Raw genomic sequence first — 15,592 nt, forward strand, 5'->3', positions numbered from 1 at the left:
TTGTAAAATATTTAAGTATAGAGAATAAACATTTCATGATGAAAGCACTGATTGATAATCACACTCAGATCCCTTCAGAATGCTCACTGTCCAACTTTTAATACTTCAATGATACCAGCATTAAAACTCTAACCTAAATTTGGAAACATGACAGCAAGCATACAAGCTGGCTAGGAACCACATTTATACTTTGAGAGTACTTTATTTATTTTACAATTATTTTTCAGCTTCATTTTCAGCACTGGTCCAGCAGTAGAAAAAGTGACTAGAGATATCCAGGTCATAATATGTAGTTTAATTGTTCAACAATCTTCCTGCCCCAAACCATGTTCTTATGTAGGCCTCAATTGCTTTAAAAAAGTTTATTCTGCTGTCTCCATTCATTCATATGACTGACATGTTTATGTATCTTTGGAATGAATGAATGAATGAATAAATGAATGAATGAATGGAATGATTCTATAAAGTCCTATTGTAATGACCCTCAGCATAAATATTTTTCTTCCATCTTGAACCCTCCCCCCCAATAATCTGCAAAGTCATTTCATTTTAGGACCTTACTGCTAGAATGCTAATTTAAAAAAGGTAAGAACAGGGGTCCTCAATCTTCAGGCCGTGGCCCACTATCAGGCCTTCAGCCTTTTGGAACTGGGTGGCGGAAATGGCGGGCAAGCGTGCATGCATCCCCACTAATGCAAGCAGCAGGTGAGCATGTGCACTCCATTTGCTTGAATGGCAGGCAAGCGTGCCTGCCACTTGTGCAAATGGAGTTGTGCGTGTGCTTGCCTACCGGGTGTGTAGAACCATCCCCTCTTCCCCCCACCGGTCCGCAAAGCTGAAAACATTGGGGAACCCTGATCTAGAGTATCTAGATTAGAACCCAAAAGGATGCACATCATCTGAAAATATTCAATTAGTATTTGCCATCATAATGAAGGAATAGGTTTTTTTCAAATGCATGGCTATGTGTGTCTGTCTTCTGTAATCCAGATACATCCTTGCTGCTTTTCTCTTCATACAGTGATAGTAATAGTTTTATACAGTGATGGGATTCAAATATGTGAACAACTGGTTCTCTGGGTGGATGCAGCTTCCGGAAGCCCATTCTGGGCCTGGGCAACAAAAAATTAGCTGCCGGTTCTGCCGAAGTGGTGTGAACTGGCTGAATCCCATCACTGGTTTTACAATTATCCTAGATCCAATTCTATTATTTTCACGTAAGATTCTAATCCTCATCTGTGGGCCAATACTTATTATTTCAGAAAATATACCATGTAAGCATTGTTTTGAGAAGCAGTGACATTTGATACTAATTCAATGATAATATTTATTTGCAGTATTTAAACTTAACACTTGTTCAAAAATAACATCTTAGTATATAATTGAAGTAAAGCTCCCAGAAGGCACAACAAGTACAATGCTCCTTATTCAACTGATAGCACGTAACTGAAAAGTAATTTCTTCAGAAGAAGCCTTGACTTAACACCCATATTATGTTGGTAGAAATATGCAAAGATCCCAGTGCAGTGCATGAAAAGGAGTGATTCTATAAGTAGCGTATTAGAGTTCGGAGGAGGAAAAATGAAGTTGTGTTTTTAATAACTACATCTTCTATTACCTACCTTTTTTCTGTTTCTCTCACATGTAGTCATGAAGAATAGTGAGATATATCAGTGAAATATACATCAATTATTGTTAAATTGCACTGCATTTGGTAGGAAAAATATCTGGAACAATTAGGCAAGCTTGGAGTTTGTCAATACATCGAACCGTCTCAAAGGTATGTGCTATTGTGCAAAGGCAAGAGGTGTAAAAATTTCTAATAATTACATTATTTGGGTTTATATACATGCTCTTCAGGGAAACTACATTTACTAACAAGTTAGCTAATACCAATATTAATATTGCATTCAATAGCATATAAATCATAAAAGAAAATGGCTACTGTCCCTATTGTTTCAAACAGTACTACTATTCTCACTTAGAATTTACTTACCAACTCAGAATTTAAATCCTTTAAAAATTCAACAGGAATATGTATCTATGTAAAAAAGTGTTCAGAATTAAAAACACCAAGAGTTTTAATAGCACCTGGAAGAACATGAGAAATGCTGTGCTGAAAGGAATTAAAAATAAAAGAAAAACCTTTGGGGAAAGAAATTAATCCAAAACTCTATTTCATATGGTGGGGGTGGAGGAGTGGCTCCAATATTTGGTGATCCACAGCTATTTAGCCAAAAATATGTTTCTACACAGACTGGTAAGTATAATACAGTGATTCTCAACCTGTGGGTCGGGACCCCATTTGGGATCCAACGACCATGTCCTGAATAGAGTCTAATTCTATTGGCTTTCAAAAGCCAATAGGAATTGTCCAGGCTGTCTCTACCCTGCTGAGCCCGGCAAAAGCCCCATTCTGCAAACGGTGCTGCACCAGTTGAGTAGTCCTCGACTTACGACCGGTTGGGGAGTCGCGGCATTAAAAAGGTTGAGAACTACTGGTATAATAGAAAGGTGGGATTATGAAGATTTCATCCCCTTAATTTAGTCCTTGCTGCATGTGTTCTTTTGATTCTATATGTTTGAGCAGCATATCAAACACACCCTAATTATTATTCCAACAAATAATCTCTACCAGGTTTTGGGGGGAACTGTATCTGGTTCATTCAAGTTTTGATTATGCTGCAGCAGCACAAGATTACTCTTTTAATCTTCAGTCTATGAATGGACATCTAGGAAATCATGGCTTTTCTCTAATGGATGTACAAATTTATTCAAAGATGTAAGCATATTTTCTTGCTAAGATTTATGTTTCTTCTGCAATAGAGATTGATAAAAGATAAATACTCCATAAGTATCACAACATAATTAATTACAGTATCAAAACTTCAGTTGAGATTAATTAGCCAGAACGTTCCAGAAGCAAGAGCTTCAATAGAAAAGTGGCACATGATGTTTCCATAAAATACTAAGTAGAAACATTCTTGGTTATGTAAGACAATTCTTAATTTGAACGGAACTTTCTATGTATCATCCCCTATTGTGATTTTGTGTTGTTCCTGGTTCATTTCCAAAGAGTTCTATTAATAGGGTTTCACCTCCTGGATTGCTTACAAACCATACAAGCTTTATATAGCTCACTGTGCCACTTCCAAACATAGAAAATGAACCATGAAATCTTTATATCTAGACTAGAACAGGTAAGATCAAGATGACCTCATTAATGTATGTGAGACAAAAGAGATTACTGAAGAAATACTCTACACATATTTGTACTGGCATTACATTGGATAATTTTAGCCCGGTGTTAGTTAAAAAAAACCCTACCTAACAGAAAAGTCATTCTTGATCAATGTCTGCTCACTAGAGCTCACTTTCAAACAAGAATTCAAATTTAAGAAAAGATGTCTATATTCCACTTTATTTTATTGTTTAAATAGAAAATTCTATTAAATATATTAGTGGTGAAATATTGTAGTGATCTGTTTAAAGAGATGAAACAGAACACAGTCTGAAAAAGCTATTATATTCAGCAAAGGATGGGAACTATGAAGAGAATTGGTATTGTACTAAATATACTAAATGTAGATATGGAAGAGATCAGTGATGTATACCTCTCTCTGCTACATCCAATTTCAAAACCTCTTAAAAAGCATCTACCTACAATTGCAAAGTTCTGTGGCACTCTAATGATGCTAAGGTCTGGATATTAGAGGATATTAGCATTCTCTAAAAATCCTGCTGAATGCCTTATCTGGCAGGGATGTTATTTAACTGATTTAGCCCAATTCCTGTGAACTAGCTGTAGGGCATTTGGAAGGTAGCAATTCTGATACTTGGAAAATAGCAATCCAGCATCCAAGAAAATGGTGTGGAAGGAAAAAACTGGTTGCGTTTAAATAGAGTACGGAAGATTATGTAAGTTTGTAAGTGGCATGTACTTAATTGGGGTAAAAAAAAAAAAAGGGAAGACAACCCTAAAATGCAGCCCCCTACTGTACTGTTTGACCCACTCCATTCTTAAACAGGAACTGTTTGTTGACTAATGTAGACTATATCTCTGCTTTATGGGATACACTAAAAAAAAAAAAAAGGGGGGGGGGTTTTCATTCCACTAATGTTCCTGTTCTTTTACCATTACAAAGATAGGAAAATATAACCATCCCTGGCTACCTATGCACATGAACCCAGACCTACTTATTTTAACAAGGTAATTTATATTATTCATAATTTTAATTTTCATAAATAAAAATATCATTTGAAACAGGAGCTTTGTTGTTTAAAACCCAATTATTATACCCTATGGTATTTAAAATAAATTAGTGAGAATTGAACATTGTGTTAAAAACTCTATAGCAAAGATAAAGCTAGAATCAAAAAATGATATATACATAACTTGAGAACTGTGCAAGCTGCCAAAATGAGACAGGTATGATTATAGAAATAATACGACATTATTGGGTGAATACAGTGAATCACGTTGTGCGAAGAGCAGAATGAAAAAGTTGCTTTAGAAAGAGCAGGAATTTTAATTTTTAACTAGACCAGATTATATTTTATTCTTGTCTTGCATATAAACACAAGATTGTTGGAAAATATAATTCTAACATTAAGCACAATAATTAGCAAAAATTCTATTTGATTTTAGGGGTATATTTCTGATAAAATAAGATAAGATATAAATTCATCCATTATTCTCATGTAGTGACAATTCCTTTTGAACATAATTGCAGATGACAAAGTCTGAGATTTATCACATCTAGAGATCCGAGAAAAGCTCACAGTGCAGCAGTATATACTGTACTAACATTTTACTGCACTGAAAGAATATTCAGAAGGAATATTGTACATGAAAATGATAGACAAATCTTGTGGTGACATTCCTCATCAAATATTATTTATAATCCAATTCTTCTCTGAGGGAAGAATTGTTTTCAGTCAATTCATATAAGACCCCCCCCCCTCATTTCTAAAACTAATGTAAACATTTTGCTGCAAGAGAAGATGCATTCATAGGCATCTGTTTGACTTTTCAAATACATTTGTGGCTTCAGCTCATTGAAGCACATCAATCTACTTCAATATTCCATTAGACAAATACATCATGAAAAGCAGTACTATTATTATTTAAAAACACACTTTAGAAAGCAGTGCTTTAAAACATTCAGGTTTTCACAACAAAATTTATTAGAAGAATAGTGGTTCTGAAAAGTCTAGCATCCAGTGAAAACTACCATACATATTACAGCTGGGAATGTGTTTCCAAAATGACATGGCCAAATACAAGAGGGTTGTTTAACCCTTATACATGCACAATAGAATCAGCATTTTGACATACAATGAAAAGAGAGAGAGAGAACCACATGAATTAAAATTTTATAAGTACTTATCACATATATTAAGACACAGCTTATTAAGTCCAGTCAAAAAATCAGAACTGCATTAAAAATTAAATGTAGTGCAATCAAACCAAAAACCTTAATTTGTGATCATAAGTGCTCTACTACATAAAATGTTGATCATAGCAAGGAACAAAAAAAGTTCAAATCACACAGTACAAAAAATCTGTAAATAAATACAAGCTACAGTACAAGAGAAATATTAACTTATACAATTCCGTCAAACTGTAAACAGTATATTGAAATGAGGTCCATAGATTAAAAAGGGGGTTCCTGCTTTATTTTTCCATGACACTTATACTTTTAGAGGTCTGTAAAAATGCCATTTTTCCTTATTTTACATGCAGAGAACTTTCTAAAGTGTAAAAGCGTCAAATAATAATGCAGGAGCAGCATTAGTGTATAGTTACAGTGAACTTGATGCCAGTACAAGCAGTTGGAATTAAGCTAATATGTTACTCGCACTAATTTTAATGTTCACCAATAGACCTATTATTAGAGCTGTGAAATGCCAATACATTCATAATCAATGCATGGCAACTAGAGGTCAAACACCTGAAAAGGGCTACAATTTGGAAATGATCATGTTTCTACAATATAGGTGCTCCTGCTCATTATTTGAAAAAATTTACACACTTGCCATATTACATCAACTTTGGCAGAAGGATTACTAATAAACTCAAGCCTGCCTGACCCATTGGCTTCCATCACAGTGGCCAGTGCACAGAATTCCTAGAGACATTGCATAACTAGAATGTAGAGGTCAGACATCCAAGGGCCAGTGCTCAAGCTTATAAGTACCTAAGATGAAGGAGAAACCACAGCTAGACTGAGAAGCTGCCTCTGCTCTATTTACAGAGGCAAGTAGGAATGTATTTGACATTAGCTGTGCTGGCTTGGTAGTGGCATTTTTAAATATTTAAGATTACATATATAATATATATGTATATATACCATAATACACATACTATATATAGAAATTTCTTACAATACATAATTATCAGGAACCCCCCCCTGCGATCTTGCTCAGTAGTAATAACTGAATATACAGAATGCCACTACGTGTCTGAGGCACTGCGTGCTGGAGAGTAATATGCAGCTTTAAAATCCGTTTGGCTGAGTTATACCTGGATACCTGAAATGAGTTTAAATTGACATTCATCAAGGATGTGCTATTAGCACATTAAAAAAAAAGCAAAAACAAAAAAAACCCACGAGTCACTGCTAGGTTTAAGAATAGTGTACAAGTACCTGAATTGAATGAGGGTAGTGTGTAAACTGTCCCTGAGGGTTTTCAAACAGTGTGTGTACAAGCTGGAATCCTAAGCACATTAGTTTAAAACTTACACTGTGGACTGATAAAATACCAACATTTGACAACTGACTGAGTGGAGGTTAGAAAGTTATGAGCAAACACTCAAAACATATTTATACATGTTTAAGCAGCAGTTAGCTGCCTTAAGCAGAAGTCCCACAGATCTCTACCCCAAATGGGACGCAAGAGAAGTTGCCATCTGTCAGGTTTTTTCTTTGAGGCTAGGGCACACAGCAGCCACCACTGACCATCTTTCCAACAACTAAATGTAGGATGCACCTAATTACAGACTAGCAAAAAGGTTAGATTTTTAATGTATTTTCTCTATAACATTAAAATCCCTTAAAATCACTAATGCTGGTATGCTACTCTAGTTTGTTTGTTTTTTTTAATTCTCCCTTCATTTAAGAAAATTACCATTCAAAAAGTTAATGGTATAACAAATATACCATCCAACAACTTAAACATTAAGATCCGTTTTCAGTCCCCTGGTGTAAAAGCATGTCAGTAAATTTATATTAAAATTTACATGGTAAAAAGGTTTGAATTTCAATCAAAGATTCTAAATACTGCTCATTCCCTGAAGATAAAAAGGAGAAAAATCCCTACCCATTTCCCTAGTGATATACTCTCAAACCAAGTTCCACACAATGTTCTACAATTATTCTTCATTTAGGAAACTTAACTTAGCCTCCCACATTTAGATCCCAAATTTTAAAGCCCTAAATGGTCTTTAAAATAATCTATTGAAATGTAAAATAACAGACCTGTATGCTTACAAGTTTCCTGAACATTATATGACTGAGTTATTTATTATCAATAGAAATCATCTGACCTAAAAGCAATAAATCTTTTGTGGACTGAAACTTTTAACAGTACCTTAGACTTGAAGACCAGATAAATTAAGACTAGAGTTGCAATAATAAAAGTGCTGAAAGGTCCTTTTCCTGCTTTTCTTTTTGTTATTTTTAAAATCTGATTAGACAAGTATATTAATGGATTGTAAAGATATTTTTATAAAAACTGTGAAGTTCTGTTAAATGTAGCACCAAATGTGAGGTACATTAGAGACTGAGGCGGCACACCCATAACAGCAGAGTGGGAGAAGAAATATATCCATCAATTTTTTTATAAAATTGTTACCCTCAACTAGTTTTTACTTATCAAGAATTCCTAATGTATGTTGTAGTAACATGAGAGAAAGATCTTGGAATCTTAGTAAAATAATCAATGGGAGTGTTATGAGCAGGATGGTAACTTCTCGAAGAAAATATAATGAATGCTTTCAGGACATAATCCAATTAGAATACTTCTGTCCTATCCAGAATGCTACTGATATACAAAAGGTACAAAATCCAGTTATCCATCTGAGAAAGCATGCAATGGCTAATAGTTTCTTATTACAGTATCTTGAGTATGGATCTTCTGTCTATATAATATCATCTGCAAATGAAGGGAAATAAAAGTATGCCTATTACTTCTGTTTAAATTTTATATTTGGCAGAAAACCTATTCATTGATTAAATTTCAACTTATAGCTAGATATTCTGCAATGCATTATTTAAAAAATAAGCAAAAGCTCTATATCCAAGAGCTGCATAATCAACTCTTTTAATTCCATTCCTTTTAGCTCCAAAGATCACTTCTGATTTAGTGATGATTCCTGATCAACTTGTTCCACATCCTTTCCTATGTGCCCAATTATTAGGTGTAATGTAAAGTGTTATAATAATTGATAATGCTACTGCATTGTCCTCTTTTGTAGTAGAAAGAAGCTAGAACTTGTTGATAAGGTGAATGATAAAAAATAATTATCATGTCTCAGGTGAACCAGAACCTCCACTACTGAACCCATTTCTTTTCATTTCTTTAACTGCTTAGGAACTATCTGTATTTCACAAGTTAATTTGGGAACCACTGACAAAATAATTTACCAATTATTCACCTATCATATTATTCGGCAATTTTGTCCTGTTAAGCAAATATCTGTGTAAAGAGATCCTCTACTGTTAAAATGCATGTAAATTATTAACCTGTTGTTTATTTAATGAGAAGTAAAATAGTAAGTGTGGATCAAAAATATATGACTATCTCTACTAATGTAAAATATGAAGAAGCGTGGTAGAGTTTCTAAACAAAGTGACAATAAGTAGACAACAAATGATTAAAAACACCAAATGCAAGTATCAAAATATGCAGTCAGCAAATTCAAGTTATCAAAAGGGGAAGGGGAGAGAGGGAGAGAGAGAGAGCAGAAATCTTTTGAAACTACAAAGAAAGCAAATGAAGTCTTATCTCAATTGTTTACATTACAAACTGTTCTTTTGAAGGCTGCCTAAATCTTTCAGGCAATCTAGCACATTAATCTTTCCACCTTTGAACTGAAGAAGATGACTTAAATTTCTAGAGCTCTAGCAAGGTGCTTCTAAATAGGAGAAGAGAATGGTAAATGTGCTTCCCCATCTGCCTATGTGCCATAACTCTTTTCACCTCTAAAAAACTCACAATATTTATAAGCATGTAATCCAAAATGTACTGGATTAGAAGTTTTGACTAAATATTGTATCTACTTAAAATCAGGTTCCTTCAACTGCTTATACTTGAGAATATTCAAAATCAACTATGATAAAGAAAACAGTCCCATACTGCTCTCTTCTTTAAAAGACACATTGTATTTTTATTAACAATATTAGAAGTTATTTAGATTTGTTTCAAAACATATTTAAAAATACATACAATCTAGGCTTTTCGTTAGGCAGTTGAGAGCAGCCTTTGAATTCTCAAGAAATATTGATTTATTCTTGGTGCATTTGGAGGGATGCAAGTGTAGGATCTTTAAATGCTCCTAATTAATCAATTTGGGGATTATTTCACTTGGATAATTAAAAGTAAGACCACAGCCTGAATCCTATAACTTGAATTCTTGATAATTATGGTGAAGAGGCCTGGGGCATTGGAAGTGAGGTCCTAAAATAGCTGATATGGAAGTAATTGTTCATCAGATCTCCAGATTTTCCAGAAAATTTTATATTTTACAGATCCAAGTAAAAAACTGGTACATTTTCTACACACTGGGCTTGTTCCACAGAACTGTACAATAATTAACTCCACACTTGTACCCCTACAACACTAAGCCTTAGTCATCTGTATAACCTGCTGCAGCAAAAGGTCACTCACCAACATCTAAATTCCAGTACAATAGAAAACTTGATTTTAAACATTTTTTTACACACTCACATACTCACATTCTCTCTCTCTCCCTCTCTTTCTCTCAAATCCACACACAGTCATTAATCTTCTGGGCTGGGGGGAAAGGGAGAACTCACCCTTTATACACTGTCTCTAAAAGCAGAGGCTGCCATAAATGATGTTCACAGTTTCTTTCTGTTGTGCAGGTGCATACAACACCATCAACAGATAAGCCATATTTCTACAAAAATTCTGGTTGTAGGTTAAACATACATGATAAAAATGCCCCGATTTTCCTCCTACAGACTTAACTTCTGAAGCATTGCACTTGGCTATTCCTTAACCTGCGTGAAAATCAGCAAGGAAAACAAGGCAAACATTTCTTGCAAAAGTTTACAAGAACGTCCAGTTATTAGAAATGGTAGGAAACAAAGATTTTCTTACAAAGACAGTAGCAAACCACATTTTCCCACTATGATCAGTTGGGATTTTGGTCATGCAAATGTCTGTTCAGCAGAAAATTGAACATGCTAATGGGTAAACACTGATTCCATTTTTTCTACAGGCGAAATGCTCCCAAATACTACTCAAAGCTACACCAAAGGCGCCTATTAGAGCAGTCTGACTTTAATGGACCACTTAGGGATCTAAAGCAAGATACAGCCACAGGATGAACCACCTTGGAAAAAACAAGTAAGATGAAATCTTATAACAAAAGTTTAACATTAAAAAGGTGCACCTGAATATTACGACTAAGTTTACAAAACCTACAATAAGATAAAATATAGATATATTTATATCTTTTGAATATTCAGCAGCGTTTTGTATATTTTTGAGAGGCTTCTGAAATTTTAAAAAGGGACAACTAATTTTAAACATGCTTCACAAAACAATAATGGCTATTTTATATTGCAATTACTAAAGTAATGCAATTAGTGCTTTAAAAATAACCTACTTTTTTCTTTTCTTTTTCTTTTCTTTTTAAAAACAGAGACCTTTTGAGGAAATATGGTTGTTCCAAAGCTTCTGGGTTTTTTTTTTTTACCTGAATAGAAAGTGATCACAGATAATAAGTGTTACATTTCAAAGCTTTGTAGATGAGAATCTTACAATCTTCAGGTCCCAGGACTTAAATCTGAGAAAATTGTTTGGTTGTTTAATTCATTTTCTAACCAAAGCAATAAGAATACACAACTATCACTATCTATTTACAGTTCTCAACCTATGGTCTGAAATGACATACAATTAGTTCTCTTCTAAACTGCAGCATTAAAGGGTAGGCACACCATTTTTCTGCTGCACGATTGTCATCCACTTAATGATACAAATTGAAAATATTAAGTAAGTAAAATGAGCACACCAAATACAATAATAAATTTTACGGAACTCAATTCATACATCACTTAAATAAAAACAGTCACAAAAGGTTAAACCTCAGACAGCTAAAGTCTATGCAAGTGTTACACTTCTCGCTTGCAGCAAAACCCTCTCCCCCACTTTCAATAGCAGATGAAACCACAAATTTAAAAACAGTGCATTTTTATTGCAATCTCCAGTGAAACTGGATTATATTGCAGAGTTTCTATACTACTACAGGGCTTTAAATAGATGTCTGTACTGAGATGGCATTTAGGACAGCTAAGGAACTCTGCTTTTTGAGAATGGAAATACATTAAGCAAATTAAAAAAAAAAGTACATTAACAGTAGTACAAAGCATATATGGGCTAGAAGCCCAATCTCTCTCAAGAATGAGAAGTGCATATTTAACATGACAGCAATGGTGTGCCTAACCTCTGCTTCCCAGCAATCCACTGTATTCAATCAACAAATCAAGAAGGCCCACAACTAATTGCCCCAAATTCAAGCAGCAGTCATTGGGGTTATTTAGGCCATCTTCCTATGAATCATAGCATCCACTTTCAGTCATCGGGACAAAAACTAACCATGAACAGTGCTTAATGTCATCTTACAAACAAATTCCATTGCCTCTTTTGGTTGTGCAAAGCAGAATGGAGTCCTATCAATCTTTTGCACAGCTATGATCAAATTATCTCTCCACCTGAAGAACTGTTACGTCTAATTCAGTGAAGCTGCAGATCCAGAAAGCTTTACTTAAAGCTTAAAATATAAGAATGAAAAGATGCTAACTAAAAAAAGCTGAATAGTGGATTAGGAGTGCTTCTGATGATCTACCTATGTGTGTGCTACTCCACTATTAAAACAATAGTGGATAAAACAAAAACAAAATGTCAGGAGATGTAAGAACATTTCCTGTTACTGGCAACTTTAGTATTTAAAAAGGAAACACCCATTGGGTGTTCAACCCTGACAGCGTTATAGCTAAATAAGATGCTCAGCCTAAACCAGACCAGAATGATCTGATCGTAGGTTTTATTAAAATTTGTAAAAATTTCTTCCCTGAACGTTATAACATAGATCCTTCATTTATACAACTATTTAGTCAGACTACTGAGGTTGTAATATTTAGAAATTAGTGAATTTACGAGGGTTTTTGTTTTGTTTGCCCAAGAATACAGTAAACTGTTATTTGTATTTCTGACCCCCAGAAAGGTATGTTTTAACTAATTGTTGGAAACACAGTCTAGTGAACTCAGGATCAAATCTACGAAAAGCATATTGGTCACAAAAACCATATTCTTGTTAAAATGAGGAATACCCTAGTATATCATTCAGTGTACCCTGATTCTCCTAGAATACAAGGAGTTGTTGAGATAAGGCTACATCCTCAAACAGGCAGGTCCAACCCTCACCTTTATAAAAGAATGAACAAAATTACTATGAAAGTAGTGTTCCAAAGAAATTAACCAAAGCATTTTGCAGGTAGTGTACGCATGTAAAGATCCCCGTCCCATCCCCACCTGCCTCACCAGGTGAGCACTAAGTAAATTGCAAACAATAAAAACAAAACCTCCCAATTTAAAATAAAATGGCCCCTATTAGATCTAATAACAAACCAGCCCCAAATCTCTGAATTCCAAAAGACCAATTATTATTTTAAAAAATTCTTTCCAACCAACTGGATCCAAGGGAACAAAAAAGAGAAAATCTAAGGATAATCCAGTAATCCAGTTTTGTTTTTGAAGTCTGGTATTAAGAGCTCAAGAAAGGGATTATTATTATTATTATTATTATTATTTAAAAGGCCATATGAAAAAAGCAAACCCAGTAAAATAACTGAAAGTCCATGCAGGCTCAAGAGGCAAGCAGTCCACTTCCATGTCTGCATTTTTTGTGAGGTAACTCAATTCTCTATAAAATATTAGAGAAACATGCAAAAGGCCAAAAAACAAAACAAAACACAAAAGGCTCTAAGCCATACTGAGCCAGAAAATTTACAAATATGCAACATTCAGAGCACCCACTGTGCCCTCACAAGTCTCTGCAATGGTTCTGCACCCAGTGACTGAAGAGGAGTTAGGTACACACGGCTGGAGTTGAACAATGCCATAGTGCTCACCCAGTTTAGTATGCAATTGGCACTCTACAACATCCCTAATCGTCCTTTGACTCATTTGCACTGTGTGCTGCCTCTCCCTGGGGATCTATCTCAAGCTTTACAGAGACATCCTGTCCCTCCGAACGCATTAATTTCATTTTTTTCTTTGGAGGGTTTTTCAAAGTGCCCAGCCTCTCTTTCACTTTATACTCCAGGGTGCTGTGGGGAATCCCATAAATACTCTGAGCTTTGGAAACGCTCATTTTCCCATTCATCACCACAGAAATCGCTTCCTCCAATATCTCACTGTTGTATTGTCTGTATCTGCCTCTTTTCTTCCGAGGTTGCTTAGAGCCAGGATCACCCTCCTGATCAGAGGTGGAATATGGCTGTCCAGAGGTAGATTGCTCAGCATCTGAGCCCCAGGAATCTGGTCCAGGATCCAGCAAGCTCCTCCTATTTTGTTTCGGAAGGATAGCCCTTAACTTTTTACTAAGCGCGCTCTCCGTTTGTGAACCCATCACCAAAGAGCTATAGCTATACTGGTCACCAGAACGGGATTCCCATGAAAGGTCCATGCCTCGAACTTGTGGTATCTTTAAATCCACAGGAGTTGAATGGCTCATGTCCTTTTTCCCATCCTGTTTAGTTTGAAGTGCCATTTTTTGAAAAGCAGAGTTTTCTGTAAGAAAAGGAAGGTCACTAATGTTGTGGAGTGCACCATTTCCCCTGAATTTCATTCGGGTAAAGTTGAATTCGTAGTGTGGTTTTGCCCAAGAAGCCTCCCTGGATAGTATCATGTGCTGTCCGTGATTCTGCAACCCAGATGGCCCATGGCTGGCAGCGGTAGCATGCTGGTTTCTGCTCAGCAGTTCTTCACTTATCTGCAGTGATCGAGCCAATGGAACTTTGAGAGATGTGGAGTGGCCAGACCCTTCCCTCGTTCCATCCTGCCAGCTTCTTGGGGGTACCCCATCACCACTCCGAAGTCCCTCTGCATGGTGCTGGCTGGGTCTCCCAGGTCGCCTAATTGGATGGAAGGAAACTGATGTGAGCAGGACTTGCACAGGTAGGGAGGAATGGGTGAGGGGGCCACTCCTTTATTAGAAGGCCTTGCTTGGGTAACATCACTTTTGTTGTTTTATTATTATTTTTTTTAAGTCTCAGCAGTCAGTTTTTTAAAATGTTCAAAAAAACAAAGAGAAGCTTTTTGGGCAAAGAAAAATGAAACCTGTCAGCTGGTCTTTGGTTGGGTTCACAAAATCTTGGAGCAGATAAGACTTCGCGCAAGTGTCTGAAAATAGCATCTTAATTATAGATTAGAAAAGAATAATCACCAGAGTCTATTCACGACTGTATTACTAGTGTGACGTTACCACTAAACAAGTACAGTAATAAAAGAGTAAGCCAAGTGACAAATTGCAGCAAGTTCAACACACACTCATACACACCAACCATCTGCACTTTTTATAAAAAGTGAAAGCTCTGGACGATATGGATTCACACTATACATGCTAATTGCTGCAGCATCAAAACTGTTCAGCAAAACTCAAATAATTTTTCTTTCCATTAAACACAAAAATAAAAATAATGAAAAGTTCACAAATTTAGTACTAATGTCCAGACTTCATTTATTTTTTTAAAAATGACATCATGAGTTACAAAAACATTGGTCTCATTTTTTATTTATGCCAAGTCATAAAGAAACAGTTTCTATTTCAAAACTACAGTACTCAGCAGTCTATGCACATTCCAACTTTACTAATTCAACAGATTAGGAATTAATCTATTTTAATTTTATCCAGTTTAATCAGACTATTAAAATATATAAATTATTTACAGTGTATTCTAATAAATAGTCCCCCCAAAACATATGTAACACATTCTTCTTTGTTGTTTCCATCAGGACAATCATAATGCACGTTTTCCCATTTTACAACTGGAAAGTTCTGAAAGCATGGAATGGACAAAGAATGTATTTAAAAAAATTTTAGGGATTCTAATCCTTTAGGTATCTGTTTTCAATATTAGAATCCAAATTTAAAATGTTGTTTTGATAACAGGTATTATTCATTGTTTCTGAACAGAACAGCCACGTGGTTTATACTTCTGATAGACATTTAACATATGCTGAATATTTCTACTTTGTCTGATAACAATGAACCATTGTCCAGGGAACATTAATTAAGAAGACAAATGTTCAATGGCATTAAGCTTAACATACAAGCAAA

The 15,592-nt window shown here is 35.2% G+C and overlaps 1 protein-coding gene across 1 annotated transcript in view; it reads right to left on the bottom strand.

Moving 5' to 3' along the window:
- Nucleotides 1-15,592, bottom strand: part of LCOR (ligand dependent nuclear receptor corepressor) — a 72,924-nt gene that overhangs the window by 27,008 nt on the left and 30,324 nt on the right. Inside the window, exon 5 of the mRNA XM_039331152.1 lies at nucleotides 13,419-14,387. Coding sequence (XP_039187086.1) covers nucleotides 13,419-14,387 — 969 coding nt within the window. The remainder of the gene's footprint in view (nucleotides 1-13,418; nucleotides 14,388-15,592) is intronic.

Source organism: Crotalus tigris, unplaced genomic scaffold (assembly GCF_016545835.1).
Source record: "Crotalus tigris isolate CLP2741 ecotype Arizona unplaced genomic scaffold, ASM1654583v1 scf7180000024434.1680833, whole genome shotgun sequence".
NCBI classification, from domain to species: domain Eukaryota; kingdom Metazoa; phylum Chordata; class Lepidosauria; order Squamata; family Viperidae; genus Crotalus; species Crotalus tigris.